This window comes from Oryzias latipes, chromosome 5 (genome assembly GCF_002234675.1).
Source record: "Oryzias latipes chromosome 5, ASM223467v1".
Lineage (NCBI taxonomy): Eukaryota > Metazoa > Chordata > Actinopteri > Beloniformes > Adrianichthyidae > Oryzias > Oryzias latipes.
In genome coordinates, this window is record NC_019863.2 from 4,081,729 (window position 1) to 4,097,918 (window position 16,190).

Consider the following 16,190-nt stretch of genomic DNA (forward strand, 5'->3'; position numbering starts at 1 on the left):
GACGGTGTGTGTGGTGTTTCAGGGGAAAATCACAGCTCAGGGGAAGCTGCTCCAGCAGGATACTTTCTCTGTCAGCGAGCAGGAAGCCGGCCTCCTGTCCAGAGCAAGGGAGAGGCGTGTCTTCCTGTTCGAGCAGCTGGTCATCTTCAGCGAGCCAACTGATAAGAAAAAGGGATTTTTGCTGCCAGGGTACATATTTAAAAACAGCATCAAGGTAATGGGGAGAATACATCGTAATGATCTCGGGCTTTAAGTTGTGCTTTGTTGTTTGACAGCGGCGTTTGTTGCTCGCAGGTCAGCTGTTTGGGTGTGGAGCAGCCCTCAGAGGAGGACCCCTGCTGTCTGGTCCTGACCTCGCGGGGAACCAACAGCAGTGTGACCCGGTTCATCATGCATGCTTCGTTTCCAGAGACACAGCAGGCTTGGTTCAATGATGTTGTCCAGATCTTAGAGACTCAAAGGAACTTTCTGAATGGTGGGATTCTTCAGCAAAATCAGAGATTTCAAGGGCCTATATCATGCTTTTCCGAAGCTTTTCAGCGTTAACTATATCCATAGATATGATCATATATTCCATGTGGCACACAAAAGAACCATTTTTTAATTCAATATTCTTACCTGGAAGTAAGACGACTCGATCTTTGAGGCTCCGCCTTTCTCTCCTTGTGGGTGCCGCCCATTTCATGACGTCGACCTAGAGTCGGCCTCAGCGTTTTACCCACAAAAACAAACAACATGCAAACTTTGGCAAAGATGGATGTGCATATTGTCCACAGAAAAAGAAAGCGTTTAGCCGATCACCGCTAGCTCCACGGGGAAAGTGGGTGTGTCTGTTAGCCTGGGGGCGGGGCTGGCAGTGCAGACTCTTCCTGGTAGGGGCGGTTCCTCACTTTGTGATGTCACAATGTGAGGACCCGCTCATTTCTGTGAACTGGGAGAGCTGGAGCTTGAAGAGCAGGTTTTTAGAGGAATACTCAGAAATGCGTGAATGGATCAGAATACCACTTTGGGATTTCTTTTTGTGCTATCCTATGGGGTCCAGATGACCCCACCCTAACATTGACCTGTTATCCCGACCATGACAAAGGTGGATAAAGGTAATCTATCTTACACTATCTTACATTAAAGGTAATGTAATCTATGGACACCAGTGAAGATCACAAATCATTGAAGAAAAAAGGTTCAACGCACTGTCTAGTGGGTCTAGATGACCCCACTCCCACTGCTAGGATAGCACAAGGGTCAAAGGCTTAAAAAAGTCGATTTTGCCTGATATAGGCCCTTTTAAGGTTTGGATGATTTAACGTCCTCCTGCTCCTTGCAGCCCTCCAGTCTCCGATAGAGTACCAGCGCAGGGAAAGCCTGTCCAACAGCTTAGGCAGGACCGTGAAGTCTCCAGCTGTGCCCCCGTCCGGCCAGCGGCTTCACTCCTCGGAGTCCATGGACAGGCCTCACCAGCCCTGCCTGCTGTCCTACAACAACTCGCTGCCCTCTCTTCACTCGCCACGACTGCAGCCAAGCTCCAAGGTGACATCATGTTTTCGTTTATGACCCATCTCTGTTTCCTGTCTTTACTTGACTTTCTCTTGTCTCTAGACCTCGAACCAGTGTGAGGGGACGTTCCGAGCAGCTCCATTTTCCTCATTTCAGCAGCTCAGTATGCGCTCAAAAGTGAAGCCTGACTGTGCTTCATGCACCAGCCTGTCACCCTGCAGCCATCACAGTCACAAGGTAACACCCTACTCTGTTGTGCTACAAAAACAAAAAAAAAACCTACGACTCTAAGAAAAGTGGAAAGTGTACTGGAGCTAAAACAACAAAAAAGTCAACAAACGTCAGTAATTTCTGTCTTGCAGCTGCACAACTGCAAGACGTATTCTGTGATTTCTGAAGAGCTTCGATGAAACTGGTGCAGCTTTTGTCACAGCAACCATTTATTATGATCAGCAATGCTGGGAGGAAATTACTCTTTGTCTGCCTTTGTCAAATATCCTGTTTTTGTTTCTGTGCTGGTTCTGACTGGACTGGACAGTCAGGTCAGTGGGTCAGGGAAACCCACTGACCTGCCGTTTTATCGTGTCCACTCACACTTCCACCAAGTGTTGGAAATGGTTAGATCGCATCGCCCGCATTTAAAAGACGTGCTGATCTGACCCGAATTCACACCGTGGTCCTCTCCTCTCGGTTCTTCAAAAACAGGCTCCCTTTAGTGAAAAATCTTTACCCCATTGAGAGATTGTCTGTAAATAAGCAAAAAAAAAAAAAAGATAAATGGGTAAGAACAATGGTATTACCATTAGGGAGAAGGAATATAGTCATTACAACATGTTTTCTCAAACTCAGATTCTTTTGCTTTTGAAAAACTTTCTTGATAAAATTACCGTAATTTCCGGACTATAAGCCGCTGCTTTTTTCCTGCGCTTACAGCCCTGCGGCTTATTCAGTGATGCGGCTAATTTATGAATTTAATTGGCAGCCACCGTGTACGTCCTTTCGGACTCAGTGAATGGTTTGATTCTCTATCTAACACCAAGCACGAGGCATTTGTTTTTCAACTCACTAAACAGCCAAACAGCATGGACCTCAGTTCAGGTCTTAGACACTTCAGTCATGGTTCAACAAAACGAAACACGCATGCCCGGCCGCATCCCAGAATCCTTTGGTGCCATTAGACCCAACGTGCACGTGATCGCCGCTACAATATGATGAAACTTTCAAGTTAGAAGCAATCGTTAAAAGCAGCGTAAAAAAGTCCACCGTCACCAACGGGTTTGGAAAAGCCGGTTTGCTGCGTGACGGAGAGAACAGCGCATGCTCAGGAGTGAATTTACCTCTGAGTCATAGTGACTCTGCTGGCTGCACGTAAATATGTGGGAATAACATCAGCCTTTATTTTGTCGGGACACGACTGGAAACACAAATCGACGTGATCGTTTTAACGGTTTCTAAGAACTGAGCGGAATTTTGCATTGAAAAGCTCACAGCCTCCGTGTGAGCTGGAGACATGTCCTGCTGCTCTTATAGAGCTGTGGGGCCGATGGCAGTCTGATGGCTCCCACACGTAACAACACATCCGCCCCTCATCCACAAAACTTACAGTATTAAGTCCGATTGCTCTGTACAGACACGATTTGCTCCTCCCTGGAGCCGCCCTGGCCAGAGGTGTCGGAGAAGATAGGAAGGGGGGCGAGCGCGGAGCGCAGAGGCGTCCGCGGAGCAACAGTGTTTGTTGTGTAAGGAAACTTCTGACGCACGCACCGCACTGAGGCGCTGGTATCACGCTGAGGCGCGCTTTCAGTCGTCGCTGCTTTATTTTACCGGTGTGTTTTTTTAACCAGCCCTGTTACTCCCATAATGCTACCGCGACACAAGCGGAAGGAGAGCTGTTCCCGTTCACCCCTCCATGCACTGCTGATACTTGCTCATTCTTAAACACGTACAACAGTGTGGCGAGCTGGGGGTTAGACCCGCCTTTAGCCCCTAAGACTCATGGGAAATGGGGAATCGCGAATGTAAATTTCCTCATCATAACTGAGGGATGTAATGTTGATTACATGGTTACTGTTTGTAATTTTATGTATGATAACTAGATTGTCAATAAGTAAAAAAAACAAAAAAAAAATAAATAAATAAAAAAACCATAACTGAGGAACTTGTGAACAGAATAGAGGTGCATGCTGTTTGGCAGATGTGGGTATAGTCACATGCATGAGCCTGAAGCAAGGCTGACTCCTCCCACAGTGTGCCAATGCAGAGTACTTACTCTGGGAGTCAGGATGTGACTTCTCAGATTCACTATGATGCCTACTATATGCGGCTTGTACTCTGACGCGGCTTGTATATGTGTAAAAATAGTTACACACGTGAAAATGGGTGGAAGCAGCTTGTAAATGGGTCTGGAATTTACAGTACTGTATTTTCACGACCACAGGGCGCACTGAGTTTTAGGGCGCGGTCTCATTTCTCATCGGTATTTGACCGGACATGTTAACACAACATACCGGTAAAACATGCATGCCAGTGTTGAACCTTTCCTGCCACAATGTTTCTGACCGCGGGGGAGACAGCGGATCTTCTTTCTGGGCTCACTTCCCGGTTCGGACCCTCAGAGGCTCCAGAGCGGGTTAGTAAAAGAACCAGTCTCAGTTCTTTTGGAGGAAAACTTTTTTTTTTTATTACTGCTCTCCCTAACGGAGTAACACAAACTGAATGCGCGCTCACACACACACAAACACACACACACACATGCACACACGCACGCACACACACACACACACACACACACACACACACACACACACACACACACACACACACACACCCACACTTAGCTGAGTGTCTGCCCCCTCCTTATGCAAACAGGGGAGCGCGGCACGCAGGAACTCAGCACACACACATACACACTCACTGTGGAAAAAAGCAGCGGGAGAAAAACTGAGTTGGTTCTCATGCCATCTTCTACTACTCCTCCTCAGTCCCACAGCTACACATTAGGTGCACCGCCTCGTAGGGCGCCCCCTACAGTTTGGGAAAATGTAAGACCTTTAAGCGCGCCTTATAGTCGTGAAAATACAGTATTTTTTCTTGAAGGACAGAAAATTAGCCCTTTTTATTTCTTGGAACAAAGGTCTGTTGTACGGAGCCCGTGTCCTGACATTAAGATATAAAAATATATCTTGTTCCCACAGATTAATATCTTGTTCCCACAGGTTATTATGTCGTTCGCACGAAATACTATTCCGTTCCCACAAGATACTATTCCGTTCCCACAAGATACTATTGCGTTCCCTCAAAATACTATTCCGTTCCCTCGAAATGATTAACTCGTGCGAACGCAATAATTATGTCGTTCGAACGCAATAATTAATCCGTTCGAACGCAATAATTATTCACGTCATAAGTCATTCACACGGATATGCTCTCTGTACGCCGGCAAAAGCCGCTTTCAGCGGTAACTTCCGTGTCTCTGTGACCCATATTCGTTCAAAAGAGGAACATGAAAAACAAAAATGATCACTTTATTACAGTCTCAATGAATATAAGAAAAATATCAAAAGATTTATGATAACTAGGCTGCTTTGTCATACGATAGCTCCTGCTAGGCTACTACTAGCTCCGCCGCAGAGCTCTCTGATCATATATGCCGGCATTTGGGCAACTGGCTGGTCTGTTGTCAGACAGCTGATATTGTAGTTTAGGGTCGAATAGGAATAATAATATTCAGGACTTGTCTTTTATTAACTTTAGCAGTCAGTATCTTTACATTCGAAGGCTATTAGGCTACATGCTAACTGACTAGCCGATCATTTCCTGTTATTAATTTACGTCATAGATTTACAGCAGATACCTTCACATTTCTGTCTGTGTGTGTCTCATTACATTGCATTGAAGACACGGAGGATGTTTAGAGAACAGATTTATTTATTTTAAAAAGCACAGAAGCATCCATCGTATTCACGTTCACATCATCATCTGGTACGCCTCAGTCATCTTGCTGCAAAAACCGCTTCCTGCCGCTACTTCCGTGTCTCTGTGAGCATTCAATAGGGGTAAAAATAAAAGCAAGAATAGTCGATCTGTTATTTTCTCGATGAAAATCTGAAAAATATCATATTAAGCTGGATGCTTCGCCTAAAGCACTTACCTTTAGCTTGTAGCATAACAACAATAGCAGTACGTCCCGTTTCCCAGAGTGCTTTGCTGCCAATCACTGGCCAATTATTGGTCTTGTTGTTAGACCTTGGTCACAGGGACACGGTGATTGGCTAGTGATTGGCAGCAAAGCACTCTGGGAAACGGGACGTACTGCTATTGTTGTTATGCTACAAGCTAAAGGTAAGTGCTTTAGGCGAAGCATCCAGCTTAATATGATATTTTTCAGATTTTCATCGAGAAAATAACAGATCGACCATTCTTGCTTTTATTTTTACCCCTATTGAATGCTCACAGAGACACGGAAGTAGCGGCAGGAAGCGGCTTTTGCAGCAAGATGACTGAGGGCGTACCAGATGATGTGAACGTGAATACGATGGATGCTTCTGTGCTTTTTAAAATAAATAAATCTGTTCTCTAAACATCCTCCGTGTCTTCAATGCAATGTAATGAGACACACACAGACAGGAATGTGAAGGTATCTGCTGTAAATCTATGACGTAAATTAATAACAGGAAATGATCGGCTAGTCAGTTAGCATGTAGCCTAATAGCCTTCGAATGTAAAGATACTGACTGCTAAAGTTAATAAAAGACAAGTCCTGAATATTATTATTCCTATTCGACCCTAAACTACAATATCAGCTGTCTGACAAGACCAGCCAGTTGCCCAAATGCCGGCATATATGATCAGAGAGCTCTGCGGCGGAGCTAGTAGTAGCCTAGCAGGAGCTATCGTATGACAAAGCAGCCTAGTTATCATAAATCTTTTGATATTTTTCTTATATTCATTGAGACGGTAATAAAGTGATCATTTTTGTTTTTCATGTTCCTTTTTTGAACGAATATGGGTCACAGAGACACGGAAGTTACCGCTGAAAGCGGCTTTTGCCGGCGTACAGAGAGCATATCCGCGTGAATGACTTATGACGTGAATAATTATTGCGTTCGAACGGATTAATTATTGCGTTTGAACGACATAATTATTGCGTTCGCACGAGTTAATCATTTCGAGGGAACGGAATAGTATTTTGAGGGAACGCAATAGTATCTTGTGGGAACGGAATAGTATCTTGTGGGAACGGAATAGTATTTCGTGCGAACGACATAATAACCTGTGGGAACAAGATATTAATCTGTGGGAACAAGATATATTTTTATATCTTAATGTCAGGACACGGGCTCCGTACTGTTGACCTTCTGAAGATTGACTTTTTGCTGTGTGAATCTGTGCTGTTTCCTTTTACTAGAGGGCTCTTCTTTGTGCCAAACAGTATTTTTATAATAAGATAATAAAGTACGGAGCCCGTGTCCTGACATTAAGATATAAAATGAATCTTGTTACCACAGATTAATATCTTGTTCGCACGAAATACTATTCCGTTCCCACAAGATACTATTGCGTTCCCTCAAAATACTATTCCGTTCCCTCGAAATGATTAACTCGTGCGAACGCAATAATTATGTCGTTCGAACGCAATAATTAATCCGTTCGAACGCAATAATTATTCACGTCATAAGTCATTCACGCGGATATGCTCTCTGTACGCCGGCAAAAGCCGCTTTCAGCGGTAACATCCGTGTCTCTGTGACCCATATTCGTTCAAAAAAGGAACATGAAAAACAAAAATGATCACTTTATTACCGTCTCAATGAATATAAGAAAAATATCAAAACATTTATGATAACTACTGCAATCATTGGCCAATCACCGTGTCCCTGTGACCAAGGTCTAACAACAAGACCAATGATTGGCCGCAAAGCATTCTGGGAAACTTGACGTACTGCTATTGTTGTTATGCTACAAGCTAAAGGTAAGTGCTTTAGGCGAAGCAGCCAGCCTAATATGATATTTATCAGATTTACATCGAGCCAATAACAGATCGACCATTCTTGCTTTTATTTTTACCCCTATTGAATGCTCACAGAGACACGGAAGTAGCGGCAGGAAGCGGCTTTTGCAGCAAGATGACTGAGGGCGTACCAGATGATGTGAACGTGAATACGATGGATGCTTTGTGCTTTTTAAAATAAATAAATCTGTTCTCTAAACATCCTCCGTGTCTTCAATGCAATGTAATGAGACACACACAGACAGAAATGTAAAGGTATCTGCTGTAAATCTATGACGTAAATGAATAACAGGATCAATGATCGGCTAGTCAGTTAGCATGTATCCTTATAGCCTTCGAATGTAAAGCGACTGACTGCTAAAGTTAATGAAAGACAAGTCCTGAATATTATTATTCCTGTTCGACCCTAAACTACAATATCAGCTGTCTGACAACAGACCAGCCAGTTGCCCAAATGCCGGCATACATCAAAGAGCTCTGCGGCGGAGCTAGTAGTAGCCTAGCAGGAGCTATCGTATGACAAAGCAGCCTAGTTATCATAAATCTATTGATATTTTTCTTATATTCATTGAGACGGTAATAAAGTGATCATTTTTGTTTTTCATGTTCCTTTTTTGAACGAATATGGGTCACAGAGACACGGAAGTTACCGCTGAAAGCGGCTTTTGCCGGCGTACAGAGAGCATATCCGCGTGAATGACTTATGACGTGAATAATTATTGCGTTCGAACGGATTAATTATTGCGTTCGAACGACATAATTATTGCGTTCGCACGAGTTAATCATTTCGAGGGAACGGAGTAGTATTTTGAGGGAACGCAATAGTATTTCGTGCGAACGACATAATAACCTGTGGGAACAAGATATTAATCTGTGGGAACAAGATATATTTTTATATCTTAATGTCAGGACACGGGCTCAGTAATAAAGAAATGAACACCTACTTTATAAATAAGACAGTTGTGTTTTTAAGTTATTTGAGTCTGTGTTGTGCTTCCCTCCTCTGATCAGACAAAATAAAAGCTGTTTTAATCTCTCTGCAGTTGGTTTTTCTGCCTAATTTGATTACTTCCATGTATTTTTAAACTGTTTACTGTTCTAGTGAAAAAAATACGATTTCTTCGCAGTCTGTTTTTCGTTCATGAAATACTTAGCTACACCTGTGTGGGCTGATTTTTGTGCCATTAATCCAAGCGCAAAGCAATTTTTACTCAAAAAAACATGGAGGTGAGGGTTGATGTCTGTGATTTGCAGGCTTCTGTGGCACGTTTGTGACGCGGTTTCTCGCTCTGTTTCGAGCGCAGAAGAGAGAATGTCTCTGGAGGGAAACATTTTTTTGTTTGGACGCATTTTTGAGTTTCAAGTCCAACTTTTTTTTTTTTTTAAGCACACAAAACTTTTAAAGGGTTGTGCTTGGAATAATGGCACAAAAATCAATCCCTCCATACACCTGAGGTGATCCATAACCTGGATGTGACCTCACAGAAAACAGGGATTGAATGGGATGTGTCTCTCCTCTCAGGGGGTGTCTGCCAGTTTCCAGACCATCACGTTCTGTGATGCTGCCTCTTATTCAGCGCATCGACCGCACAGCTTGGATCAGCTAAAGGAGACAGAACAGCCGTGACCCATCAATGAGGCACAAACTCTGTCCTCTCAATCCTGCACTGAAATCCACAGGGTCCCTGTTGAGTCTTTCCTTTGATACAGGCCTGTCTGGATTCTAGTGGCTTGATTTTGTTGTGTTATATACAGGATACGATGATTAGATAAGTACAGGTGAGATGAATATAGGGTGAAAATCTGCGTTTTAATGTGGCTTCATATTGCAAAGGTTTCCGTTTCTTGTTCTTTTCATTGAAAACTTCCTATTTGATATTTTTGCTACATTTTTACAAATTTAATTTAATTCCCTCTGTCCTGGAGCTCGCTGAACGTCTGCTTTGGCTCTGGAATCCATCCACGTGTTCCCTCAGATCTAGCATGTAGCTAAGGTTTCCACAAAGTGGACTCTTTTTCTTTTTAACCCTTGCATTGTGAGTGTTATCTGGGTTCAGCACATTTGTGAAATTACGCCAATGTATGTTTGATAAGGAAGCAGAGAGAGGAAAGATAAAACGGAGAAGCTAATCCATCACGCTCTAAAATCAATCATTTCTATGGGATTGTACTGTCATGAACGTGTACTATGAAAGAGAAGTTCACATACTTGTTTTTCTTTTTTTCTCATATGCTCTTGTTTGTTCAGGCATAAAATGCCGGTCACAAATCCACCGTGGAACAATCGTTCACTGTCAAGACTCTGTTTCTCTTTGTGGCTGTCTGGTCGACTTTCTACAGAAAAATGTTAGCCATCATTTAAAATGAGTGTTTGGACTTTCATGCACATAAAGCCTCCACCAAGTAAATGTTTTCTCTGTCATGTATTTATTTTTAAACCTGTGAGCGCATGTCCTAAAAGGAGATGAGTTTGAACAGACATCTTAATGTTCATATTCCAATTGTGTTCGTTTTTTTTCAGTTTGTGTTTCTTTAAGTTGTGGAACAACTGCAAAAAACCTCAGAGATCAATAATCTACTACTGTCTTTTTAATCAGAATGTGCAGATGCACTTATGTTTAATAGAGATTTGTTTTTAATAATGTATGCGCTTTATTCTGAGTGCAAAGTAAATTTTTGCTGTAAAGCTAAACGTGTGAAACAAATTGGAGAGTGGGTTTTCGGTGATTTAAATGATAACGTTAACTAGGGTATGGAAGAAAACGTTTTAAATTTGAAACAAAGCAATAAACATTGAGACCTATAGCATCAGAGAAGCTGGGTTTGAAGTGAACCTGCTGGTGTGAAGCGCCCCCTTGTGGAGAAGAATCCTCAGTGTTAAATTGAGGGGAAGTTCCTGCAGTGAATAGAGCTTTATGTTTTAATTTCTTTTGACTTTAAAATTTGACATTTTAAAAGGTAAGTTGACATAGAAATGCTGCAACATTATGTTATCACCACTACAAAGAGGTTTACGTTGGTTTGAAACTTTTTTCAAGCCAATTTCAATATTTTAGATCTTTTTCTACATCACTTTCCATAGTATTGGTGTGATATTTTCGTGAAAAATGATCCTTCAATAAAGACTAAGGACAAATGTGATGTTAGATCCTTCACAAAAATGTTCAAGCGACTCTGTCCTGCTGCTTCAGTATTCATCTTATCATTGCGAATGTTTTTGGTCTGTTTCCTCCCTTTCCTTTGCCTTTCTGAAAAGCTCTTGCCTTTTGCCAGGCCACAGTTGAAAATGAGAACATTGTACCTGGATGAGTAAAGGTCAAATATAATAAATAAACTCAAGCCAGTATTTTGGATTCGGGCAGGGGCGGACTTACAATTAAACAAAGGAGGCAATCGACCCAAGGTCTGGGGGGGGGGGGGGGGGGGGGGGGTCAAGGCGAGCTGAACACTTAAAAAAAATCACAAATAATTTTCATGGCCATCATTATTTTTAGCCCTTAAACAAAGAATAAAAAAGAAAAATCACAAAAATTTCAAAAGACTACTTATGTAAAAATGTTTCATCCTCCCCCCAACAGCAAGTCAGCAAGCAGGGCGAAAATCTGTGAAGAGATTTTTAAAAAATGTGTTAAGATGAAGCATTGATCTAAGCGGGGGTGAAATATGGTTATTAATATACTGTGGATGCAATAAAAGAAAAAAGATGTAATCTTGAACATCGTGAATTTACAGGAAGACAAACAACAAGACAAACATGAGAAAAGGTACAGGAAAGGAGAGGAAAGGCAAAAAGAGAGGCAGAAAATGGTAAGGTTGCAAATATTTATTTATTTTCTTATTGACACCGCTCCATAGTGTGCTGTTTTGTTCCTTCATTTAAGTAATTTTATTTCTTTTGCCTTCTTCAGTAAAATCTGACAAACTAAAGAAAAGTCAGAAGAACCTCATTTGCTCCAACTAGAAAATGATTGGATAACAAATTAGTCTATTCACTAAATTGTTTTCCAAGGGAAAAAAAATTTAATTTCAGATTTTAAATGCTTATCAAAACATTTGGATTCTTGACAATGATGCTGTCTAAAAGCAGACCAGTGAAGACTTTATTCCACGACGTTTTACCCTATAGGTAAGGATTACAACAACAACAAAAAAAAGATAAATACAACTGCTGCAGAGAGCCCTGTGTTATTGTTCGCCTGGGGCCCTAATCTGCTAATTCCGCCACTAAGCACAAGTTAGGACGGAGAACTGGTTTGTAAATGAAATACTGGACTGTGCAGTGGGGCACTGTAGTCTAAATAAAGCTGGTTTTAATTTCCCCCATCTTGGCTGAGCCCATGATAAATCTGAAAGAAAAAGCAAAACTAAATGAACCAGTCAGGAAAAATTTAAGTTTGGCAAACCATTTGCCCTTATCTAAGAAGTTTGTTCCATAACTGTAGATGTTATCTGCCCTCTACCTGGATGTCTACAGCATGTGTTTAGATGCTTCTAATTATAGAAGCTTTTTCTCAAGTTCCTGAAAGTCAAATGGTTTTTATTCCAACTATGCATATCAGCACAGTTCTCCTAGTGTGAAGCCAGAGTCACCCAGTCTTGATATCCAGATGATGCTATCTGGATGTGATCTAATCAATGGAGCCCTCTAGTAAAATGTTGTGGTATTTTTAAAACAAAAAAACAAGGGTTTGTTGAATCTGCTGTGATTGAGTTTCAACAAACAGTTTTTTTCACATTTCTTTTGACTGTTTTGAGTTGGGCCCAATGACCAACGGGCATTTGTATAAGGCGGATTTAAACATGCGACAGCATGGCGACCCGTCCAGGGTGTCCCCTGCATTCGCCCGCAAGTGGCCGGGATAGGCTCTGGCAGGATGACCTGACCCCAAAAGGGAACAAACGGATTAGAAAATGACAGAAATGAATGAATCATTTAAACATGTATTAATTATTAACACAAATCACATTTTTGAAGGCCGACCTTACCAAAAATAATCAAGTAGGTGGGACAAATGAGGCTGACAGCTGCTGAAACCTACTCTTCAAGAGCTGAGGATCCAGTGGTCACAAGACAGTCAAAAGGCAATACCCCATCTCAACTACATTTCTTTCATAAAATAAGAGCTTAACTTAATTACCAAGAGTCTATTGTCCCCTTGCATACATGGGTTTTCTCCAGGCACTCCGGTTTCCCCCACAGTCCAAAAACATGTTTCATAGGTTCATTGGATACTTTTGTGTCCATGGGTGTGCATGTGTAGGGGTGTGTGGGAGGGATTGTATGGCCCTGCAACATGGATGAATGGGTATGGATGGATTGATGGATGGATGGATGGATGGATGGATGGATGGATGAATGACTGAATGGATGGATGGATGGATGGATGGATGGATGGATGGATGGATGGATGGATGGATGGATGGATGGATGGATGGATGAATGACTGAATGGATGGATGGATGGATGGATGAATGACTGAATGGATGGAAGGATGGATGGATGGATGGATGGATGGATGGATGGATGGATGAATGATCGAATGGATGGATGGGTAGATGGATGGATGGGTGGATGGATGAATGACTGAATGGGTGGATGGATGGATGGATGGATGGATGGATGGATGGATGGATGATCGAATGGATGAATGACTGAATGGATGGATGGGTGGATGGATGGATGAATGACTGAATGGATGGATGGGTGGATGGATGGATGGAAGAATGACTGAATGGATGGATGGATGGATGGATGGATGGATGATCGAATGGATGAATGACTGAATGGATGGATGGGTGGATGGATGGATGGAAGAATGACTGGATGGATGGATGGATGGATGGATGGATGGATGGATGGATGGATGGATGGATGGATGGATGGATGGATGGATGATGGGTGGTCCACAAGTCTAACTACAGAGAAGAAGTTTTGGGACCGGTTTATACCTACCTTGTACCTACCTCAGGTTTTCCTGGGAATTGACCGTTTACTTTGGCATGGTTCTTTTACTTTTACTTTTATTTTACCTTTATTTACAAAAGAAATGTATTGTTGTTTTTTTAAATTTATGTTTTCTACTGTTTTTGTTTTCTTTAGAAGTTTAATGTAAGTTTATCCCTTGTGCTATCTTAGATGACCCCACCCTTCCATTGACGTGTTCTCCCTACCATGACAAAGGTGGATAAAGGTGGAAAGATTTCATGTAATCCATGGACACCAGTGAAGATCACAAATCACTGAAGAAAAAAGGTTCAGAGCACTGTCTAGTGGGTCTAGATGACCCAACTCCCAAAGTTAACGTGCCTAGGATAGCACAAGGGTTACAAGCCCTGATTTATTTGTCTTTATCATTCTTGTCTTTCCAGTCAAATTGTGATTTATTTTTTCACAACGTCTTGCTTTTATCTTTAAGCAGTGATGTTTTGCACCATGCAGCATTGGGATTTATTCAACCATCACCGTCACAAAGCTTACTAGAGACTCTCACATTTACGAAATAAATGAGTTAAACTGAAGGAATAGAGAATTGGTCACCATAAATAAAAAGGCTTGGGACAGTTTTATGTTTGATCTTCTTACCTTTAGTCTTGTTCGGTTCTGCTGTTTTCCAGTTCCAGGTTCAGGTTTCCAGTTACTCACTGGGTTACATTTCAGTGAAGTATGTTTGAGTCCAAGATTGTCTGTTTGTTCCTGCCAGATGTTCGCCTGTCTTCATGTTTCCAGCTTTCTTTTTCTTTGAGTCTGGTTTATGAAATTGAGTTTCTGCCACCAAGTAATGCCTTCCACATTTGAGTTCTCCACAAACCTCCGACTGAAGATAATTTGAAACAGAACCCAGCCGAAGGCATAAAACTCCTGAGCATGTATGGAAAGAGGGAACAGAAACGGAGGAAAGAAAATCAAAAGGCAAGAACATTACCAGAAATAACTTACAAAACCAGAACAAATGAAACCAACTTTTCCCTGTTTACCCTATTTTCATCAGATATTAAACTATTTTATACACCTCAGGATTTCTGTCTTTAGATTAAGTGACTTTTAAGGATACAATGGTGTTCATCAAAGAGTTGAGACCGTTCTTCCAAAATCTAATGAAACCTTTACAATCCTGACTTTCTGATACCCGCTCTTGCCTGGTTTTACAGACTTCCTGCAGTGATTTCAATTAAATTCAAATTTATTTATATAGCCCAATTTTACAACTATAGTCATCTCACTGGTCTTCATCCCGGTATCTGTGTAATAAACATGAAATCATAAAGAGCATGAAGTCATACAATTCAAAAGGTAATGGCTAAACTAAACTAAACAGACTAGACTAAACGGGGCATCCCTGCCTATAGCGCCTCCTTCTCGTTAAGGAAAAACTCATTAAAAAAAAAGAAGAAACCTCAGGGGTGTCCACATGAAGGAGGGATTCTCCCCCAGGACGGACAGGCAAAGAAACAGAACTCTTACAGATCATTATCTTATCTAACTCTGCAACTAGGGCTGCACGGTGGCGCAGTGGTTAGCGCTCTTGCCTCACAGCAAGAAGGCCCCTGGTTCAAGTCCCTGCTGGGAGACCTTTCTGTGTGGAGTTTGCATGTTCTTTCCGTGCATACGTGGGTTTGTTCCGGGGACACTATACAAAAACATGCTTCATAGGTTAATTGGTCACTCCAAAGTGAGAGCGCATGGGTGTGTGTTATGACCCTGCGTGTTATGACCCTGCGACAGACTGCCTGTGTCCCCTGCCTTCACCCACAAGTTGCCTTGATAGGCTCCAGCAGCCCCATGACCCGAAAGGGAGAAACGGAAGAAAATGAATCAATGTTTATCTACAACTACATGTTTAAATAGTCCTGCAGATGATCTTCATCCAGATGGAGTTGGGGGACAGCTGGGGGCGTGAGACCAGCCAGAGGTGAGGTCCACGGCCAAATACAGGAGCACAGACGAGCCAACTGGAATCTGGAATCACTCCCGGAGTGGGAAAGAGGGACAACACATGAATCGCACTGCACCACACAGAGACATAGAGAACTAAATGATCAAGAATAGAGGAGAGGAGAATAGAGGACAGAACCCCAGAGCACTATACTTTCCTCAGCTTCTAACTTCTAGCAGCTTACTAACAACTAATTGTTATTAAATTTAATTCAAAGATGTAAGTAAGTTAAATATTCTCTGGTTTCTAGCTAGCCTGACAATAAGCCTGTCCAAAGAGGAATGTTTTAAGCCTAACTTTGAATATAGAAACTGAGTCGGCCTCTCTTACATGAGCTGGAAGCTAATTCCACGAAACAGGGGCTTGGTGGCTAAACGCTCTACCTCCAACCGTACTTTTAGAAACTCTAGGAACCACAAGCAGTCCTGCCTTTAGTGAGTGAAGTGTTCTGTTTGGTTGGTGAGGCACTATGAGGTCTTTGATACAGGATGGGGCCATACCATGTAAGGCCTTATTGGTCATTTTGAACTTGATTCTAGAATCAACTGGGAGCCAATGAAGTGAATCTAACACAGCAGTGATGTGATCTCTTCTGCTAGTTCCTGCTAACAATCTAGCTGCTGCGTTTTGAACAATTCTGTTCAAGCAGGAACTTCAAAGTTTTGACATGTTTTTCACATTCTATTGTTTCCATTTAAACATTTCATACCAAAGTTCTTCCAAAGCTCTCCGGAGTAAAATAAAAACAAAAA

At 42.0% G+C, this 16,190-nt stretch overlaps 1 protein-coding gene across 3 annotated transcripts in view; it reads left to right on the forward strand.

The window, feature by feature from the left end:
* arhgef25 (Rho guanine nucleotide exchange factor 25) overlaps positions 1 to 10,669 on the forward strand; it is a 42,607-nt gene extending 31,938 nt beyond the window's left edge. For all 3 annotated transcript variants that reach the window (XM_011474675.3, XM_004068563.4, XM_020703044.2), the window contains 5 exons: positions 23 to 214; positions 295 to 475; positions 1,325 to 1,527; positions 1,597 to 1,731; positions 9,027 to 10,669. In XM_011474675.3, the coding sequence (XP_011472977.1) occupies positions 23 to 214; positions 295 to 475; positions 1,325 to 1,527; positions 1,597 to 1,731; positions 9,027 to 9,131 (816 nt within the window). In that variant the 3' untranslated portion in view covers positions 9,132 to 10,669. The remainder of the gene's footprint in view (positions 1 to 22; positions 215 to 294; positions 476 to 1,324; positions 1,528 to 1,596; positions 1,732 to 9,026) is intronic.
* Positions 10,670 to 16,190: the final 5,521 nt, after the last annotated feature.